The 18,632-nt window shown below is 42.3% G+C and overlaps 1 protein-coding gene across 1 annotated transcript in view; it reads left to right on the top strand.

Annotated features, from left to right (window-relative positions):
• MAP3K15 (mitogen-activated protein kinase kinase kinase 15) overlaps window positions 1–18,632 on the top strand; it is a 147,966-nt gene that overhangs the window by 17,080 nt on the left and 112,254 nt on the right. Inside the window, 2 exon segments of the mRNA XM_079911706.1 lie at window positions 14,384–14,523; window positions 16,777–16,800. Of these exon segments, the coding sequence (XP_079767832.1) occupies window positions 14,384–14,523; window positions 16,777–16,800 (164 nt within the window).

The raw sequence follows: 18,632 nt of genomic DNA, 5'->3' as shown, positions 1-18,632 counted from the left end.
TTGTTGGTTATCTGTTTTATAGATATAGTAGCATGTATATGTTAATCCCAATCTCTTAATTAATCATTTCCCCCATGTTTCCCCTTTTGTAACCGTAAGTTTGATTTCAAGATCTGTGAGTCTGTTTCTGTTTTGTAAAAAAGTTCATTTGTATCATTTTTAAAAATTAGATTCCACATATGAGTGATACCATATGCTGTTTGCCTTTCTCTTTCCTCACTTAGTATGATGATCTCTAGGTCCATCCATGTTGCTGCAAATGGCATTATTTCATTATTTTTCATGGCGCGGTAACATTCCATTGTATATATGTACCACATCTTTTTAATTTTTGGCTGCATTGGGTCTTCGTTGCTGTGCAAGGGCTTTCTCTAGTTGCAACGAGCAGGGCCTACTCTTTGTTGAGGTGCGTGAGCTTCTCATTGTGGTGGCTTCTCTTGTTGAGGAGCACGGACTCTAGGCACGAGGGCTTCAGTAGTTGTGGCACACGGGCTCTAGAGTGCAGGCTCAGTAGTTGTGGTGCATGGGCTTAGTTGCTCTGCGGCATGTGGGATCTTCCAGGACCAAGGCTCAAACCCCTGTCCTCTGCATTGGCAGGTGGATTCTTAACCATTGTGCCACCAGGGGAGCCCACTACCACATCTTCTTTATCCATTCGTCTGTCAGTGGACATTTAGGTTGCTTCCATGTCTTGACCATTGTAAATAGTGCTGCAGTGAACATTGGGGTGTGTGTATCTTTTTGAATTATGGTTTTCTCCGGATATATGCCCAGGAGTGGGATTGCTGGATCATATGGTAGTTCTATTTTTAGGTTTTTAAGGAATCTCCATACTCTTCTCCATAGTGGTTTTACCAGTTTACATTCCTACCAACAATGTAGGAGGGTTCCCTTTTCTCCACACCCTCTCCAGCATTTATTGTTTGTAGACCTTTTGATGATGGCCACTCTGACCAGTCTGAGGTGTGATATATCTCATTGTAGTTTTGATTTGCATTTCTCTGAAAATCAGTGATGTTGAGCATCTTTACACGTGATTTTTGGCCATCTGTATATCTTCTTTGGAGAAATGTCTATTTAGATCTTCTGCCCATTTTCTGATTGGTTTTTTTTTTTTTTTGACATAGAGCTGCATGAGCTGTTTGTATATTGTGGAGATTAATCCCTTGTCTGTCGCTTTGTTTGCAGATATTTTCTCCCATTCTGTGGGTTGTCTTTTCATTTTGAATATGGTTTCCTTTGCTGTACAGAAGCCTTTAAGTTTAATTCGGTCCCATTTGTTTATTTTTGTTTTTATTTTCAGTACTCTAGGAGGTGGTTCAAAAAACATATTGCTTAGATTTATGTCAGAGAGTGTTCTGCCTCTGTTTTCCTCTAAGAGTTTTATTGTGTCCAGCCGTACATTTAGGTCTTTGATCCATTTTGTTTATTTTTGTGTATGGTGCTAGAGCATGTTCTAATTTCATGCCTTTACATGTAGCTGTCCAGTTTTCCCAGCACCACTTATTGAAGAGATTGTCTTTTCTCCATTGTATGTTCCTGCCTCGTTTGTCATACATTAGTTGACCATATGTGCGTGGGTTTATCTCTGGGCTTTCTATCCTGTTCCATTGATCTATCTTTCTGTTTTTGTGCCAGTACCGTACTGTCTTGATTAATGTAGCTTCGTAGTCAGAAGTCAGGGAGCATGATTCCTCCAGCTCCGTTTTTCTTTCTCAAGATTGCTTTGGCTATTTGAGGTCTTTTGTGTTTCCATACAAATTGTGAAACTTTTTGTTCTAGTTCTGTGAAAAATGCCAGTGGTAGTTTGATAAGGATTGCATTGAATTTGTAGATTGCTTTGGGTAGTAGAGTCATTTTCACAATGTTGATTCTTCCAATCCAAGAACATGGTATATCTCTCCATCTATTTGTATCATCTTTAATTTCTTTCATCGGTGTCTTATAATTTTCTGTATACAGGTCTTTTGTCTCCTTAGGTAGGTTTATACCTAGATATTTTATTCTTTTTGTTGCAATGGTAAATGGGAGTGTTTTATTGATTTCGCTTTCAGATTTTTCATCATTAGTGTATAGGAATGCAAGAGATTTCTGTGCATTAATTTTGTATCCTGCTACTTTACCAAATTCATTGATCAGCTCTTGTAGTTTTCTGGTAGCATCCTTAGGATTCTCTATGTATAGTATCATGTCATCTGCAGTGACAGCTTTACTTTTTCTTTTCCGATTTGGATTCCTTTTATTTCTTTTTCTTCTCTGATTGCTGTGGCTGGAACTTCCAAAACTATGTTGAATAAGAGTGGTGAGAGTGGGCAACCTTGTCTTGTTCCTGATCGTAGTGGAAATGGTTGCAGTTTTTCACCATTGAGGACGATGTTGGCTGTGGGTTTGTCATATATGGCCTTTATTATATTGAGGTAAGTTCCCTCTATGCCTACTTTCTGGAGGGTTTTTATCATAAATGGGTGTTGAATTTCGTCAAAAGCTCTCTCTGCACCTTTTGAGATGATCATATGGTTTTTCTCCTTCTATTTGTTAATATGGTGTATCACATTGATTGATTTGCATATATTGAAGAATCCTTGCATCCCTGTGATGAACTCCACTTGATCATGGTGTATGATCCTTTTAATGTGCTGTTGGATTCTGTTTGCTAGTATTTTGTGGAGGATTTTTGCATCTATGTTCATCGGTGATATTGGCCTGTAGTTTTCTTTCTTTGTGACATCTTTGGTTTTGGTATGAGGGTGATGGTGGCCTCATAGAAGGAGTCTGGGAGTGTTCCTCCCTCTGCTACATTTTGGAAGAGTTTGAGAGGATAGGTGTTAGCTCTTCTATAAATGTTTGATAGAATTCGCCTGCGAAGCCATCTGGTCCTAGGCTTTTGTTTGTTGGAAGATTTTTAATCACAGTTTCAATTTCAGTGGTTGTGTTTGGTCTGTTCATATTTTCTATTTCTTCCTGGTTCAGTCTCAGAAGTTTGTTCATTTCTAAGAATTTGTCCATTTCTTCCAGGTTGTCCATTTCATTGGCATATAGTTGTTTCTAGTAATCTCTCATGATCCTTTGTATTTCTGCAGTGTCAGTTGTTACTTCTCCTTTTTTATTTCTAATTCTATTGATGTGAGTCTTCTCCCTTTTTCTTGCTGAGTCTAGCTAATGGTTTATCAATTTTGTTTATCTTCTCAAAGAACCAGCTTTTAGTTTTACTGATCTTTGCTATCGTTTCCTTCATTTCTTTTTCATTTATTTCTGATGTGATCTTTATGATTTCTTTCCTTCTGCTGACTTTGGGGTTTTTTTGTTCTTCTTTCTCTAATTGCTTTAGGTGTAAGGTTAGGTTGTTTATTTGAGATGTTTCTTGTTTCTTAAGGTAGGATTGTATTGCTATAAACTTCCCTCTTAGAACTGCTTTTGCTGCATCCCATAGGTTTTGGGTCGTCGTGTTTTCATTGTCATTTCTAGGTATTTTTTGATTCGCTCTTTGATTTCTTCAGTGATCTCTTAGTTATTAAGTAGTGTATTGTTTAGCCTCCATGTGTTTGTATATTTTACAGATGTTTTCCTGTAATTGATATCTAGTCTCATAGCGTTGTGGTCTGAAAACATACTTGATACGATTTCAATTTTCTTAAATTTACCAAGGCTTGATTATCTGACCCACAATATGATCTGTCGTGGAGACTGTTTCATGAGCACTTTTGAAGAATGTGTATTCTGTTGTTTTTGGATGGAATGTCCTATAAATATCAATTAAGTCCATCTTGTTTAATGTATCATTTAAAGCTTGTGTTTCCTTATTTACTCCATTTTGGATGGTCTGTCCATTGGTGAAAGTGGGGTGTTAAAGTCCATTACTGTGTTTGTGTTCCTGTCAGTATCCCCTTTTATGGCTATTAGCATTTACCTTATGTATTGAGGTGCTCCTATGTTGGGTGCATCAAAATTTACAATTGTTATATCTTCTTCTTGGATTGATCCCTTAATCATTATGTAATGTCCATCCTGTCTCTTGTAATAGTCTTTGTTTTAAAGTCTATTTTGTCTGATAGGAGAATTGCTACTCCAGCTTTCTTTTGGTTTCCATTTGCATGGAATATCTTTTTCCATCCCCTCACTTTCAGTCTGTATGTGTCCCTAGGTCTGAAGTGGGTCTCTTGTAGATAGCATATACATGGGTCTTGTTTTTGTATCCATTCAGCCAGTCTGTGTCTTTTGGTTGGAGCATTTAATTCATTTACATTTAGGGTAATTATTGATATGTATGTTCCTATTCCCATTTTCTTAATTGTTTTGGGTTTGGTATTGTAGGTCTTTTCCTTCTCTTGTGTTTCCTGCCTAGAGAAGTTCCTTTAGCATTTGTTGTAAAGCCGGTTTGGTGGTGCTGAATTCTCTTAGATTTTGCTTGTCTGTAAAGGTCAAATGTGAATGAGAACCTTGCTGGGTAGAGTAATCTTGGTTGTAGGTTTTTCTCCTTCATCACTTTAAATATGTCCTGCCACTCCCTTCAGGCTTGCAGAGTTTCTGCTGAAAGATCAGCTGTTAATCTTATGGGGATTCCCTTGTGTGTTATTTTTCCCTTGCTGCTTTTAATATTTTTTCTTTGTATTTAATTTTTGATAGTTTGATTAATATGTGTCTTGGCGTGTTTCTCCTTGGATTTATCCTGTATGGGACTCTCTGTGCTTCCTGGACTATGATAAACTATTTCCTTTCCCATATTAGGGAAGTTTTCAACTATAATCTCTTCAAATATTTTCTCAGTCCCTTTTTCTCTTCTTCTGGAACCCCTATAATTCGAATTTTGGTGTGTTTAATGTTGTCCCAGATGTCTCTGAGACTGTCCTCAATTCTTTTCATTCTTTTTTCTTTATTCTTCTCTGCAGTAGTTATTTCCACTATTTTATCTTCCAGGTCACTTATCCGTTCTTCTGCCTCAGTTATTCTGCTATTGATCCCATCTAGAGTATTTTTCATTTCATTTATTGTGTCGTTCATCACTGTTTGTTTGCTCTTTAGTTCTTCTAGGTCCTTGTTAAACGTTTCTTGTGTTTTCTCTATTCTGTTTCCAAGATTTTGGATCATCTTTACGGTCATTATTCTGAATTCTTCTTCAGGTAGACTGCCTACTTCCTCTTCATTTGTTAGGTCTGGTGGGTTTTTGCATTGCTCCTTCATCTGCTGTGTGTTTCTGTCTTCTCATTTTTTTATCTTACTGTGTTTGGGATCTCCTTTTCGCAGGCTGCAGGTTCGTAGTTCCCATTGTTTTTGGTGTCTGCCCCCAGTGGCTAAGGTTGGTTCAGTGGGTTGTGTAGGCTTTCTGGTGGAGGGGACTAGTGCCTGTGTCCTGGTGGGTGAGGCTGGATCTTGTCTTTCTGGTGGGCAGGTCCACGTCTGGTGTTGTGTTTTGGGGTGCCTGTGGCCTTATTATGATTTTAGGCAGCCTCTCTGCTAATGGATGGGGCTGTGTTCCTGTCTTGCTAGTTGTTTGGCATAGGGTGTCCAGCACTGTAGCTTGCTGTTCGTTGAGTGAAGCTGGGTGTTGGCGTTGAGATGGAGATCTCTCAGAGATTTTCACCATTTGATATTACGTGGAACTGGGAGGTCTTTTGTGGACCAGTGTCCTGAACTTGGCTCTCCCACCTCAGAGGCACAGCCCTTGACACCTTGCTAGAGCACCAAGAGCCTGTTCTCCACACAGCTCAGAATAATAGGGAGGAAAAAAATGAAAGAACGAAAGAAGAAAATAAAGTAAAATAAAATAAAGTAAAATAAAGTTATTAAAATAAAAAATAGTAAAAAAAAAATTTTAGGTAATTAAAAAAAGAAAGAAGAGAGCAACCAAACCAAAAAACAAATCCACCAATGAGGACAAGTGCTAAAAACTGTACTAAAAAACAAACAAAAATGGACCGACAGAACCCTACGACAAATGGTAAAAGCAAAGCTATACAGACAAAATCACACACAGAAGCATACATATACACACTCACAAAAAGAGAAAAAGGGAAAAATATATATGTATCGTTGCTCCCAAAGTCCACCTCTTGAATTTGGGATGATTCGTTGTCTATTCAGGTATTCCACAGATGCAGGTACATCAAGTTGATTGTGGAGATTTAATCCGCTGCTCCTGAGGCTGCTGGGAGAGATTTCCCTTTCTCTTCTTTGTTCACACAGCTCCCAGGGTTCAGCTTTGGGTTTGGCCCCGCCTCTGCATGTAGGTCACCTGAGGGCATCTGTTCTTTGTTCAGACAGGACGGGGTTAACGGTTTGGGGGCTCTGGCTCACTCAGGCCGGTGGGAGGGAGGGGCACGTAGTGCGGGGCGAGCCTGCGGCGGCAGAGGCCGACGTGATGTTGCACCAGCCTGAGGCGCGCTGTGCGTTCTCCCCGGGGAGTTGTCCCTGGATCACGGGACCCTGGCAGTGGCGGGCTGCACAGGCTCCCGGGAGGGGAGGTGTGGAGAGTGACCTGTGCTCGCACACAGGCTTCTTGGTGGCGGCAGCAGCAGCCTTGGCGTCTCATGCCCGTCTCTGGGGTCGGTGCTCATAGCCGCGGCTTGCGCCCATCTCTGGAGCTCCTTTAAGCTGTGCTCTGAATCCCCTCTCCTCGCGCACCAGGAAACAGAGTCAAGAAAAAGTCTCTTGCCTCTTCGGCAGCTCCAGACTTTTTCCCGGACTCCCTCCCGGCTAGCTGTGGCGCACTAGCCCCCTTCAGGCTGTGTCCACGCCGCCAACCTCAGTCCTCTCCCTGGGATCCGACCTGCGAAGCCCGAGGCTCAGCTCCCTGCCCACCCCAGCGGGTGAGCAGGGCTGGTGAGTGCCGGTCGGCACCGATCCTCTGTGCGGGAGTCTCCCTGTTTTGCCCCCTGCACCCCTGTTGCTGTGCTCTCCTCCGTGGCTCCAAAACTTCCCCCTCCGCCACCCACAGTTACCGGCCGCGAAGGGCCTTCCTAGTGCGTGGAAACTTTTCCTCCTTCACAGCTCCCTCCCACTGGTGCAGGTCCCATCCCTATTCTTTTTTCTCTGTTTTTTCTTTTGCCCTACTCAGGTACGTGGGGAGTTTCTTGCCTTTTGGGAGGTCTGAGGTCTTCTGCCAGTGTTCAGTAGGTGTTCTGTAGTAGTTGTTCCACACGTAGATGTATTTCTGATGTATTTGTGGGGAGGACAGTGATCTCCGCGTCTTACTCTTCTGCCATCTTGAAGCCGTATATTCTTCAGTTTGTTAATGTGGTGTATCACACTGATTGATTTGAGGATATTGAGGAATCCTTGCATCCCTGGGATTAATCCCACTTGGTCATAGTGTATGATCCTTTTAATGTATTGTTGGATTCGGTTTGGTAGTATTTTGTTGAGTATTTCTGCATCTGTGTTCATCAGTGATATTGGCCTGTAATTTTTTTTTCTTGTGGTATCTTTGTCTGGTTTTGGTATCCAGGTGATGGTTGCCTCATAGAATGAGCAGAGTTCCTTTCTCTGCAGTTTTTTGGAAGAGTTTCGCAAGGATAGCTGTTAATTCTTCTCTAAATGTTTGATAGAATTCACCTGTGACGCCATCTGGTCTTGGACTTTCGCTTGTTGGAAGCTTTTATTTTTTTTGTTTTATTTTCTTTATTGTGTTTGGCTGCGTCGGGTCTTAGTTGAGGCATACGGGATCTTTCGTTGTGGTGTGTGCTCTTCATTGTGGCGTGCGGGCTTCTCTCTAGTTGTGGAGTGCAGGTTTTCTCTCTCTAGTTGTGGCACGCGGGCTGCAGGGCGCGTGGGCTGTTGTAGTTTGCAGCACGTGGGGTGTGTTGTTGAGGCGCGCTAGCTCAGTAGTTGTGGTGCCCAGGCTTAGTAGCCCTGCGGCATGTGGGATCTTAGTTCCCCAACCAGGGATCAAATCCCCGTGCCCTGCATTGGAAGGAGGATTCTATACCACTGGACCACCAGGGAAGTCCGTTTTGGAAGCTTTTAAATCACTGTTTAAATTTCAGTACTTGTGATTGGTCTGTTCATATTTTCTGTTTCTTCCTGGTTCAGTCTTGGAAGGTTGTATCTTTCTAGGAATTTGTCAGTTTCTTCTAGGTTACCCATTTTATTGGCATATAGTTGTTTGTAGTAGTCTCTTATGATCCTTTGTATTTCTGTGGTGTCAGTTGTAACTTTTCCTTTTTCATTTCTAATTTTATTGATTTGAGTTCTCTTTTTTTCTTGATGAGTCTGGCTAAAGGTTTGTCAATTTTGTTTGTCTTCTCAAAGAACCACATTTTAGTTTCATTGATCTTTTCTATTGTTTTCTTCATCTCTATTTCATTTATTTCTGCTCTGATCTTTATGATTTCTTTCCTTCTACTAACTTTGGGTTTTGTTTTTTCTTCTTTCTTTAGTTGCTTTATGTGTAAGGTTAGGTCGTTTATTTGAGATTTTTCTTGTTTCCTAAGGTAGGCCTTGTATCGCTGTAAACTTCCCTCTTAGAACTGCTTTTGCTGCATCCCATAGGTTTTGGACTGTTGTGTTCTCGTTGTCATTTGTCTCTAGGTAGTTTTCGAATTCCTCTTTGTTCAGTGATCCATTGGTTGTTTAGTGGCATATTGTTTAGCCTCCATGTGTTGTATTTTTACAGTTTTTGTCCTGTAATTGATTTCTAATTTCAAAGCATTGTGCTCGGAAAAGATACTTGATATGATTTCTGTTTCCTTAAATTTACTGAGGCTTGATTTGTGGCCCAGCATGTGATCTGTCCTGGAGAATATTCCATGTGTACTTGAGAAAAAAGTGTATACTCCTGCTTTTGGATGGAATGCTCTATAAATATCAATTAAATCCATCTGGTCTAACATATCATTTAAGGCCTGTGCTTCCTTGTTGATTTTCTGTCTGGATGATCTGTCCATTGATGAAAGTGAGGTGTTAAAGTCCCCCACCATTGTGTTACTGTTGGTTTCTCCTTTATGGCTGTTAGCATTTGCCTTACATATTGAGGTACTCCTGTGTTGGGTGCATATATATTTACAGTTGTTATCTTCCTGGATTGATCCCTTGATCATTGTTTAGTGTCTTTCTTTGTCTCTTGTAGCATTCTTTATTTTAAAGTCTATTTCATCTGATATGAGTATTGCTACTCCAGCTTTCTTTTGATTTCCATTTGCGTGGAATACCTTTTTCCGTCCCCTCAGTTTCAGTCTGTATGTGTCCCTAGATCTGAAGTGGATCTCTTGTAGACAGCATATATACGGGTCTTGTTTTTGTATCCATTCAGCCAGTCTGTGTCTTTTGGTTGGAGCATTTAATCCATTTACGGTTAAGGTAATTATCAATAGGAATGTTCTTACTGCCATTTTGTTCATTGTTTTGGATTTGTTTTTCAAGGTCTTTTTTTTCTTCCCTTCGTCTTTTGTTCTCTTGTGATTTGATGTCTGTCTTTAGTGTTGTGTTTAGATTGCTTTTTCTTTTTTGTATGTGTACCTATTGTAGATTTTTGGTTTGTGGTTCCCCTGAGGTTTTTTTTTTTTAATATTTATTTATTTATTTAGGCTGCACCAAGTCTTATTTGTGGCATGCAGGGTCTTTAGTTGCGGTATGTGGACTCTTCGTTGCATCATGCCTGTGGGATCTAGTTCCCTGACCAGGGATCGAGGCCTGGCCCCCTGCATTGGGAGTGCGGAGTCTTACCAACTGGACCACCAGGGAAGTCCCTCCCATGAGGTTTTGATATAGCAGTGTGTATATGTACAAGATCGTTTTAAGTTGCTGGTCTCTTAATTTCAAGTGCACTTCCAATATCCTGCATTTGTACTCTCCTCTTCTTATGATTGCTGGTTTTGATATCATATTTGTGTGGGGATGATTTCCTACCTTTACTTTATGTTTGCCTTTATTGGTGAGCTTTACCATTTGTAATTTTCTTTTTTTTTTTTTTGCGGTATGCAGGCCTCTCACTGTCGTGGCCTCTCCCGTTGCAGAGCACAGGCTCCGGAGTCACAGGCCCAGCGGCCATGGCTCACGGGCCCAGCCGCTCCGCTGCACGCGGGATCCTCCCGGACCGGGGCACGAACCCGTGTCCCCTGCTTTGGCAGGCGAACTCTCAACCACTGTGCCACCAGGGAAGCCCCTTTGTAATTTTCTTGATTCTCGTTTTGGCCTTTTTTTTTTTTTTCCACCTAGAGAAGTTCCTTTAGAATTTGTTGTAAAGCTGGTTTGGTGGTGCTGAATTCTGTTAGCTTTTGCTTGTCTGTAAAACTTTTGATTTGTCCGTTGAATCTGAATGAGAGCCTTGCTGGGTAGAATATTCTTGGTTGTAGGTTTTCCCCTTTCATCACTTTAAATATATCGTGCCATTCCCTTCTGGCCTGCAGAGTTTCTGCTTAAAAATCAGCTGATACCCTTATGGGGATTCCCTTGTATGTTACTTGTCACTTTTTCCTTCTTCTTCTTTTTTTTTTTTTTTTTTTTTTTTTTTTTTTTTGCTGTACACGGGCCTCTCACTGTTGTGGCCTCTCCAGTTGTGGAGCACAGGCTCCGGACGCGCAGGCTCAGCGGCCATGGCTCATGGGCTTAGCCGCTCCATGGCATGTGGGATCTTCCCAGACCGAGGCACGAACCTATGTCCCCTGCATCGGCAGGCAGACTCTCAACCACTGCGCCACCAGGGAAGCCCACTTTTCCCTTCATGCTTTTAATATTTTTTCTTTGTCTTTAATTTTTGTCAGTTTGATTAATATGTGTGTTGGTGTGTTCCTCCTTGGTTTGTCTTGTATGGGACTCTCTCCACTTCCTGGACTTAAGTTGAATGTTTTCTTTCTCATGTTAGGGAAGTTTTCGGCTATAATCTCTTCATATATTTTCTCAGGCCCTTTCTCTCTATTCCTTCTGGGACACCTATGATGCAAATGTTGGTGCATTTAGTGTTGTCCCAGAGGTCTCTGAGACCTCACTCAGAGGCTCAGGACTCTCACTCTTATGGGAGGACCTCTGCGATATAATTATCTTCCAGTTTGTGGGTTGTCCATCTGGTGGGTATGGGATTTGATTATTTTCCGAAAGCGCCCTCCTACCATCTCACTGTGGCTTCTTTTTTGTCTTTGAGTGTAAAAAGTCTTTTTTGGTAGCTTCCAGTCTTTTTTGTCAATGGCTGTTCAGCAGTTACTTGTGGTTTTGGTGGTGTTGTGAGAGAAGACGAGCTCAAGTCGGGCTCCTCCACCCTCTTTCCGGAACTGAGTGGCTGTTACTAGCTTGGATGCTTGCTGCCTCTTCCCTCAGCGTGTGCTGGCCATCATCCCCCTGGTCTGGGCGTGCAGGCACAGTGGCCCTTGCGCGCTCCGGGATTGGGGAGCACTCAGAGTGTTGTTGCAAAGATTAAGTAAGATGACGTGAAACTATCTTGCCCATTTTCCAGCAAACATGTCTTTGTTTCTGCCCTTTTTTCCGTAGCAGGTCACTGTGCCAAAGCTTTGCCCAACCATGCCTTTTGAATAGGATTTCCTTTCTGAGGTAGCGTGATAAAGTCCTGTGCTGTCCTCCTCAGGGCTGGAATCCAGCACGCGTCCAGCATTTCCCCCTGAGTCACTCAGTAGCCATCTTGCTTCAGTCTGTCCTGTTTTAATGAGGCACCAAGAAAAATCTCCATCCCGACCCTTGGTGGAGCCACGGAGGGGCTCCTTAGCGGACGTGGTGAGGCGAGCGTACAGGTCTCAGCACAGAACATTGCGAGGGCAGAGGAAAGCAGGAACTCATGTCACCAGATTAAAATTTAATCTACTTGGCTACAAGCTACTCCACCAAGTTGCAGGTTTCCTGTGAAAATGGTCTGTATGATTGGGGGCTGCGGTCCTTCATCCCTGCTCTGCCCCTTCCCACCACTCTCCTTTGTCTTCCTCCATTTGCTTCCTGTCCTTTGTTAACTAATTATAGAAGTCCCCACGGCCTTGGAATTAGCATCTGTGTTGCCATTTCCTAATAACATCAGTAGGAAACACATTCTTTTTCATTTGAGAAGGTAATAGAGTCCAGGGAAAACTCATGTGGGCAGAAAGTCTCATTTATTCAGCTGCAGTGTGGTTTCGAAGCTGAGCAGATGTCTCTGGGGACCAGGTATCCATTTGAGATAAATTTACCAGGCTGGGTTGTAAAAAGCATTTTCTCAGTATATACATTTGTCCTTTCTTGAGCAATAACCTCTAAAGGGTGAATTTGGATATGATAGTCTGCTGTTTAAGCCCTTCATGATTATTTTTTTTTAAATAATGATGAGACGTTGATGCTATGGTTATTTGTTTTTTTTTTTCTTTGAGTTCTTTTAACGAAACATACTGAAGTATTTGGAGATGAAATTATAGGATACCGGGGATTTGTCTCAAAATTATATTGAAGGGGATGGTGTGGTTGGCAGTAGAGATGAAACAAGGCTGGCTGAGTTGATAATTGTTGAGGGAAGTGGAGGCTACAGGGGTTCCATTATACTATTCTGTTTACTTTTACATATATGTTTGTAATTTTCCATAATGAAAATAAAAAAACCAAAAGAAACCCCACACCCTTCCATAGGTTTCCCATTGTCTCAAGCTAGTGTCCAGCCCCCCTAACATGGCCTTCAGACGCCTTCACCTGTCTGGCACCTACTAACCCTTCCAGGTTCATCTTCTTAGGTGTCCTGGTCCTGTGAAATGATTTGCAGTGGCCCCAACATGTACACGCCCCTGACCGCTGGCTTGCACTTGCTGCCTTCTCTTCCTACAATGCTTTTTCCCTCCCTTTCCATCTGCCCATCCTCTCCCCAGTTTTCCTGCCTCACATGGACCCTCAGCTCAGGCTCCAGACAGGTCACATGCTTTCAGCCTTCCCTGACTGCCCTCCAGCCGAGTGTGGGTTCGGTGCCCCCCCCCAGGGGTGCCTCTGTCACTGTTCCCCTCATCTTAGCTTTCCTTACCCTGATTCTAAGCACTGCTTCCTTCCCGTCGCCTCCATTGTATCAAGCATGGTTTTGAGGAAAGGGATTATGCCTTGTTCACACTTCTGTCCCTGGCACCAAGCACAGTGCCTGGCGTGGAGCAGACAACCCATAAATTAGGGAATAAAAAGGCCCACCCAGGACTTGCCAGGGCTCGGTCTCAGGTCTCCCAGTGGTGCCTGGTGCCGAGGTAGCATCTCTCTGCCTTTTTGTTTCTTCACGTCCCTATTCACCTCGCCTCTGTTCTGTTTCATTGGGATTTTCAGTAACTTCCTGTGAGGTCAGAGCAGCACAAGCATAAGTTTGGGCACTATTTCCCCAAATTTCTGCTGTACATCGTGGACAAAGTCCAGTCAAACTTGGAGCTCTGATACTCTCTTGAAAATAACTAGACTTGAAATGGTGTCCAATGCTACTAGGCAAATTTAAGTTTGTTCTTTATTGATGTTCTGTGTTGCCCCTCTGTTTTGTTTTGTTTTTTACATCTTCATTGGAGTATAATTGCTTTACAATGGTGTGTTAGTTTCTGCTTTATAACAAAGTGACTCAGTTATACATATCCGTATGTTCGCATATCTCTTCCCTCTTGCGTCTCCCTCCCTCCCACCCTCCCTATCCCACCCCTCTTTGATTAAAGTCTCTCTAGGACACAACTCCACGGGCATGTGATCTGTGCCGTCCAGTTGATGGTGACATATGAACCAGGAGCGTGGTGTGGGAATGTTCATTACAACAGTTTGAAATAGGAAAAGAAGAAGTCATGTGCTGAAGTGAAAATGCATGAACTTAGAGCTAGACATACAAGTTGGTTGTTTCACACCAAAACCCAGCAAGTCAGAGAATATATATAGTATGATACTATTTATATAAAGTTCAGAGACATACAAAACTAAACAATATGCTGTTTAGGAATTCATAATTATAATAATATATAATATGCATATACAGATATATGCAGGGAACTGATAAATGCAGAGATCAGGATGGAGGTGTTCTCTGGGCAGGAGGGAGAGATGTGATTACGAGGAGGCGTATGGAGCTCTGACAGTACAGATAGCGCTTTGTGTCTTGGGCTGCATGGTGGGTGCATGGTTTTTTATTTCATTATACTTAATACTTTATATATAAGCTAAATACATTCTTTGGATAAGATAAATTTCCTAATAAAAATAACATTTAAAACAAATCCACCAGCAATTTTTAAGTGAGACTAGGTTCTCAGCACTTTGAAGAAGGAAGAGTTTTTTGGTTTTTAGTTTTTATTCCTGTTCAGCTTTTCTTCTGCAGTTCGTGGGGGTAATTTTAATCAAATCATTCCTTACTTCTGCTTTACCTGAAAGGCTGATGATAGAAATACAAATTGCAGCAGCTCCCCGTTGGCGATCATCACAAAGTAGATTAAGTAGATGACCTCTCTCTCCCCCGACCTTGTCCCCTCCTTGTTCATCTAAGATGTTGCCGTGGTGGACATGAGCGATGTCTCCGGACAGCCTTCCCTCTTCTACCATCTTGGAGTCCGTGAAAGCTTTGACATGGCCAATAATGTGATCCTGTACCACGACACCGATGCTGACACTGCTCTTTCATTGAAGGTAAAGAGTATTGTTCACCTTCTCCTGAATACTTTGTTTTGGGAAAGCAGTATTGTGTGTTCATTTGAAATGTACATGTAGGAGAGGAGGTTGGAGAAAAACAAGAAAGATTTGCTTGTGCAGTTCCCTCCTTCCCACCCCCAGGTTCTAGCTCACACAGGTGACTTCCCGGCTTCTGTGTGAGCGTATGTGCTAGAGATGTGCGTTTGCAGGCAACTTGAATATTTCTAAGCTCAGTGGGGAGGTGAAGGCAAAAACTCCTGTTAGTTTCTGTTGAAGCAAACACAGCACTTTGAATCCTCTATTGGGCAATTTGATCCAAACCTGCACATTAAAAAAAAAAATCTCAACTTGGATAATAATAGGAAGATGCTTAACAGTTACCAACATGGGTAGAAACGTTTAGCACAAATGTAATCAGTATTTAATCTGTCATTTTTTCTCCCCAGTTTAAAGCCAAGCAAAACTGAAAACTTGTGTGTTCATACACAGCTCAGTACTTATTGAGAATTTTTAAATGTATTTTGCAAATTTGATACGAGCTTTTTTGGATAACAGTACTTTTTAAAATGCTCATGTTTGTAAAATGTGAAGGTCAGATGTGAGTTGTTACAAAATTTAGCTAATATTAATATTGCTTAATATCTTAACATTAGTCAGGAAATCCTGGTCTATGTTAAATCATTTCAGGAATAAAAGATTAGTTTGTTTACAGCAGTGTTACTCAACCTTGACTGCACTTTAGAATCATTTGGGGGGTTTGTAAATATCCCAGTACTCAGGCCACACCAAGATCAATTATGTCACAATCTCTAGGGGATTTTTTTTAACCTCCCAAATGTGCAGCCAGAGGTGAGAACCAGTGGTTCAGAGTTAGCTTTCATGGACGTCATTTCTAAATGTTCAGCTGCCTTAGCATTAAAAGTCACTAGTATATAAATGACACAATTTTGTGATGGCAAATTGGACGTTTTTGTTTGTGTTTCTCAAGGTCTGATATTAACCAGATGTTTCTGGGTTCTGTAACAATTGGGGATTATTTCCTGGTAGAAATACTACCTATCTCAGATGTGTAACCTTTATGTGTTAATATATCACATACACCTTATATAGGTGTGTCCTCTCTCATCCTAGCACAGTGCTGTATTTTAAGAGTCATTCGTGTGACAGTGGAAGAAGAAACTGTTTTGCTATTATACTTTACGTTGTAAAATAGTTTCCCAAAAGGCTATAAACCAATCTAAATTACTTTAGATATTTAGATTTTTTTCTTTTACTGATATTCACTAAAGTGGTTATGCTTAGAAATATTTAGAATTAGAAGATGTGAAAGGGTAGATTATTAAGCTGTATTTTGATGAGAAACATGAAACTAGAATGTATTTTTTCCCAATTCAATAAATTTCTTTTCTCATTTGTGCGTTAGTGAACTCCTCTGGAAAGTCCCATGACCTAGATAAGTTTTAATTTTTAATGATATGGAAGAATACTTCCTAAAACAGAAATGGGTACTCAGTTATATCTGACACCAGAAGAAGCGATCTGCACTTGTCAGAAAATAGAAATCTCAGAACACGTAAAACACATTTTACGGGGACAGCTGTTTAATTATGTTTTCTTTTTTCAGCAAATGGCTTGCAGCGCATAAATGATACAGTCAAGGGCTGCATAACCATTATGCTAAGTTAACCGACTAAAATTGTTGTCATTGAGTTTGAGTTTGAAAATTCCTATAGTGAATATATATAAACATAATACCTATAGTGAGGTGTCAGGAATCCTATCAGCAACACCCCTTCTGTAGGAAGACTGACTTGGGCGGGATGTGGCCTGCAGCCTTCACACTGATGACTCAAGAAATGGCTCCAGGCCCAACGTTACCATGGGCTGCCCATGCGCTTCACTGCTGTCACTGAGAAGGTGAGGTGCAGGGCATTCAGAGCCCTGAACTTGAATCTCAAAATATCTTTGGACAGAAGCATTGCCATTGCTATGGGAAAATCCTTATAACCATATATGTCCCCCAGGAATTCCAAAGCTAACCAATCATGATAAATTTTCCTTAGAACATGAATTTTACATTTCTTAGAGACCCATTCTTTTTGAAGCTTTTTACAGGGGGAGGTTTCCAATGATTAACTCTTGCTCTAAAATGGGTGCCAGTTGATGGCATGGGGACAGAGTGCTTACTAGTGCTTATGGAAATTAACTGTTTTGGAAAAAAGCTATATTGATCCTATCTTTTCTTTTCAGGATATAGTAACTCAAAAAAACACAGTAAGTATTGTATTTTCAGATCTTTAACTTTGTGAATGTAAGCATATAAAATGCTTGCCTGAAAATCCCACAGACAGCCAAGTGAGGTCTAATTGTACCTGTTGGTTGTGTTTCTAAGGGGGGCGCCTAGAAACCCCTACCCCTCAAGCTGCCAGCTGGATCAGCCCCACTCAGCTGCCCAGGGTGCAGGGCAGAGGGCAAGGTCAGGCAGGTGTACTTTTTCTTCGTTACACACTAGGACTTTGAGCCTGCAACCACCCGGCTGTCTTCTGAGCTGGGTCGGTGTTCCTATGGACCACCAGGGTTCTTTCTGCTGGAGCCAGTGCCTCCATACTTCCCACCAAAGTTTTCCTCACAACAAAGAGACATGAACTTATACCGGAGTTAAGTTTGGAGCCTAGCCCAGAGTTCCCTGCCACGAGCTGAAAAGAAGCGGATGGAATTCCACTTCTTTCCATTTATGTTCTTGAGTCTCCTGATTTGACTTAAAAGTTCCTGCAGTGACATAGTGATAACACCGTTTTGGTTTGACTTGTATCATGAAACCCTCCCCCACCCTAAAAACATTCAAATAAGATCATGTCCTTGGAAATAGTGCCACGGTTATCCTGTACCTTTGAATGCCCCCCCCCCCAAAAAAACTGCCCATCCTCCGAGAAATTGTGACCTAGACTAAGGACAGTTCTTTCTTCCCTTTCCTTTGGCCCTCAGCCACTGACCCTTCTAGAAGGGCAGAGCCTCTTGCCTCTTTCCAGTTGGAGTTCCCAGAGGGAGAGGGAGAAAAGGGCCCAGGAGGTAGAGGTCTCCCAAAGGCGCCCTCCGCAGGGGAGCCGGAGCGTGGCGTGACGCCCCTCCTCCACAGAAGGTCCCATCCTGCAGCCGCGGGGGTCCAGGCTTCTCCAGGACCCAGGCAGGGCTCCCTGTTGGAGGTGGAAGCCTTGACTCTCCTCCCTCAAGCCCGAGGATGAAATTCTAGGAAGAAAACAAACACAGTTTATGTCATTACCACTGGAGTGTGGGTTTAATAAGCAGACCTGAAAATAAGGCATCAAGGTGGTTTTCTTGGGAAAAGAAATGGGAAGATTTGTCACTTCATTTTGTCCCATTTACATGCTAATACTGCCCACTTATGGGCTCTTTCCTGTTCTTTCTAGATCTTGATTTCTTAAATTACCTCCTTCTTGGAGACAGGAATCCAGTCAAAGGAGATTGGGCCTGAGGCTGAGAGGCACAGGGTGTAGTCCCGGCTCTGTCTCTTAGTAACTTCAGGCAGTCATTCCATCCCCCACCCCAGTCCTCAGTGCCCTCGGCAGTAAAATGAATGGAACTCGGCTTCATTTGGTAGAGGGATAGTGTATTAGCCAGGGTTCTATAGAGTAGCAGTTCCCCAACCTTTTTGGCACCAGGGACCGGTTTCGTGGAAGACAGTTTTTCCACAGACCGGGGCAGGGGTGGTGGTTCAGGTGGTAATGTGAGTAATGGTTCAGGCAGTAATGCGAGCGATGGGGAGCGGTGGGGAGCGGCAGACGAAGCTTCACTCGCTTGCCTGCCGCTCACCTGCGTGGCTGCCTGGTTCCTAACAGGCCATGGACTGGTACCGGTCCGCGGCCCAGGGGTTGGGGACCCCTGCTCTAGAGAAACAGAGCCAATTGGAGATATAGAAAGAGGGAGATAGAGATATTTATTATGAGGAATTACCTCATGTAATTATGGAGGCTGAGAAGCCCAACAGTCTACCATCCGCAGGCTGCAGACCCAGGAAAGCCAGTGGTGTAATTCGGTTTAAGTCCAAAGGCCTGAGAACCAGGGGAGCCAATGGTGTAGATAGATCA

This window comes from Stenella coeruleoalba (assembly GCF_951394435.1).
Source record: "Stenella coeruleoalba genome assembly, chromosome: X".
In the NCBI taxonomy this organism is placed as follows: Eukaryota; Metazoa; Chordata; class Mammalia; order Artiodactyla; family Delphinidae; genus Stenella; species Stenella coeruleoalba.
This window is presented reverse-complemented; position numbering and strand designations above follow the sequence as displayed.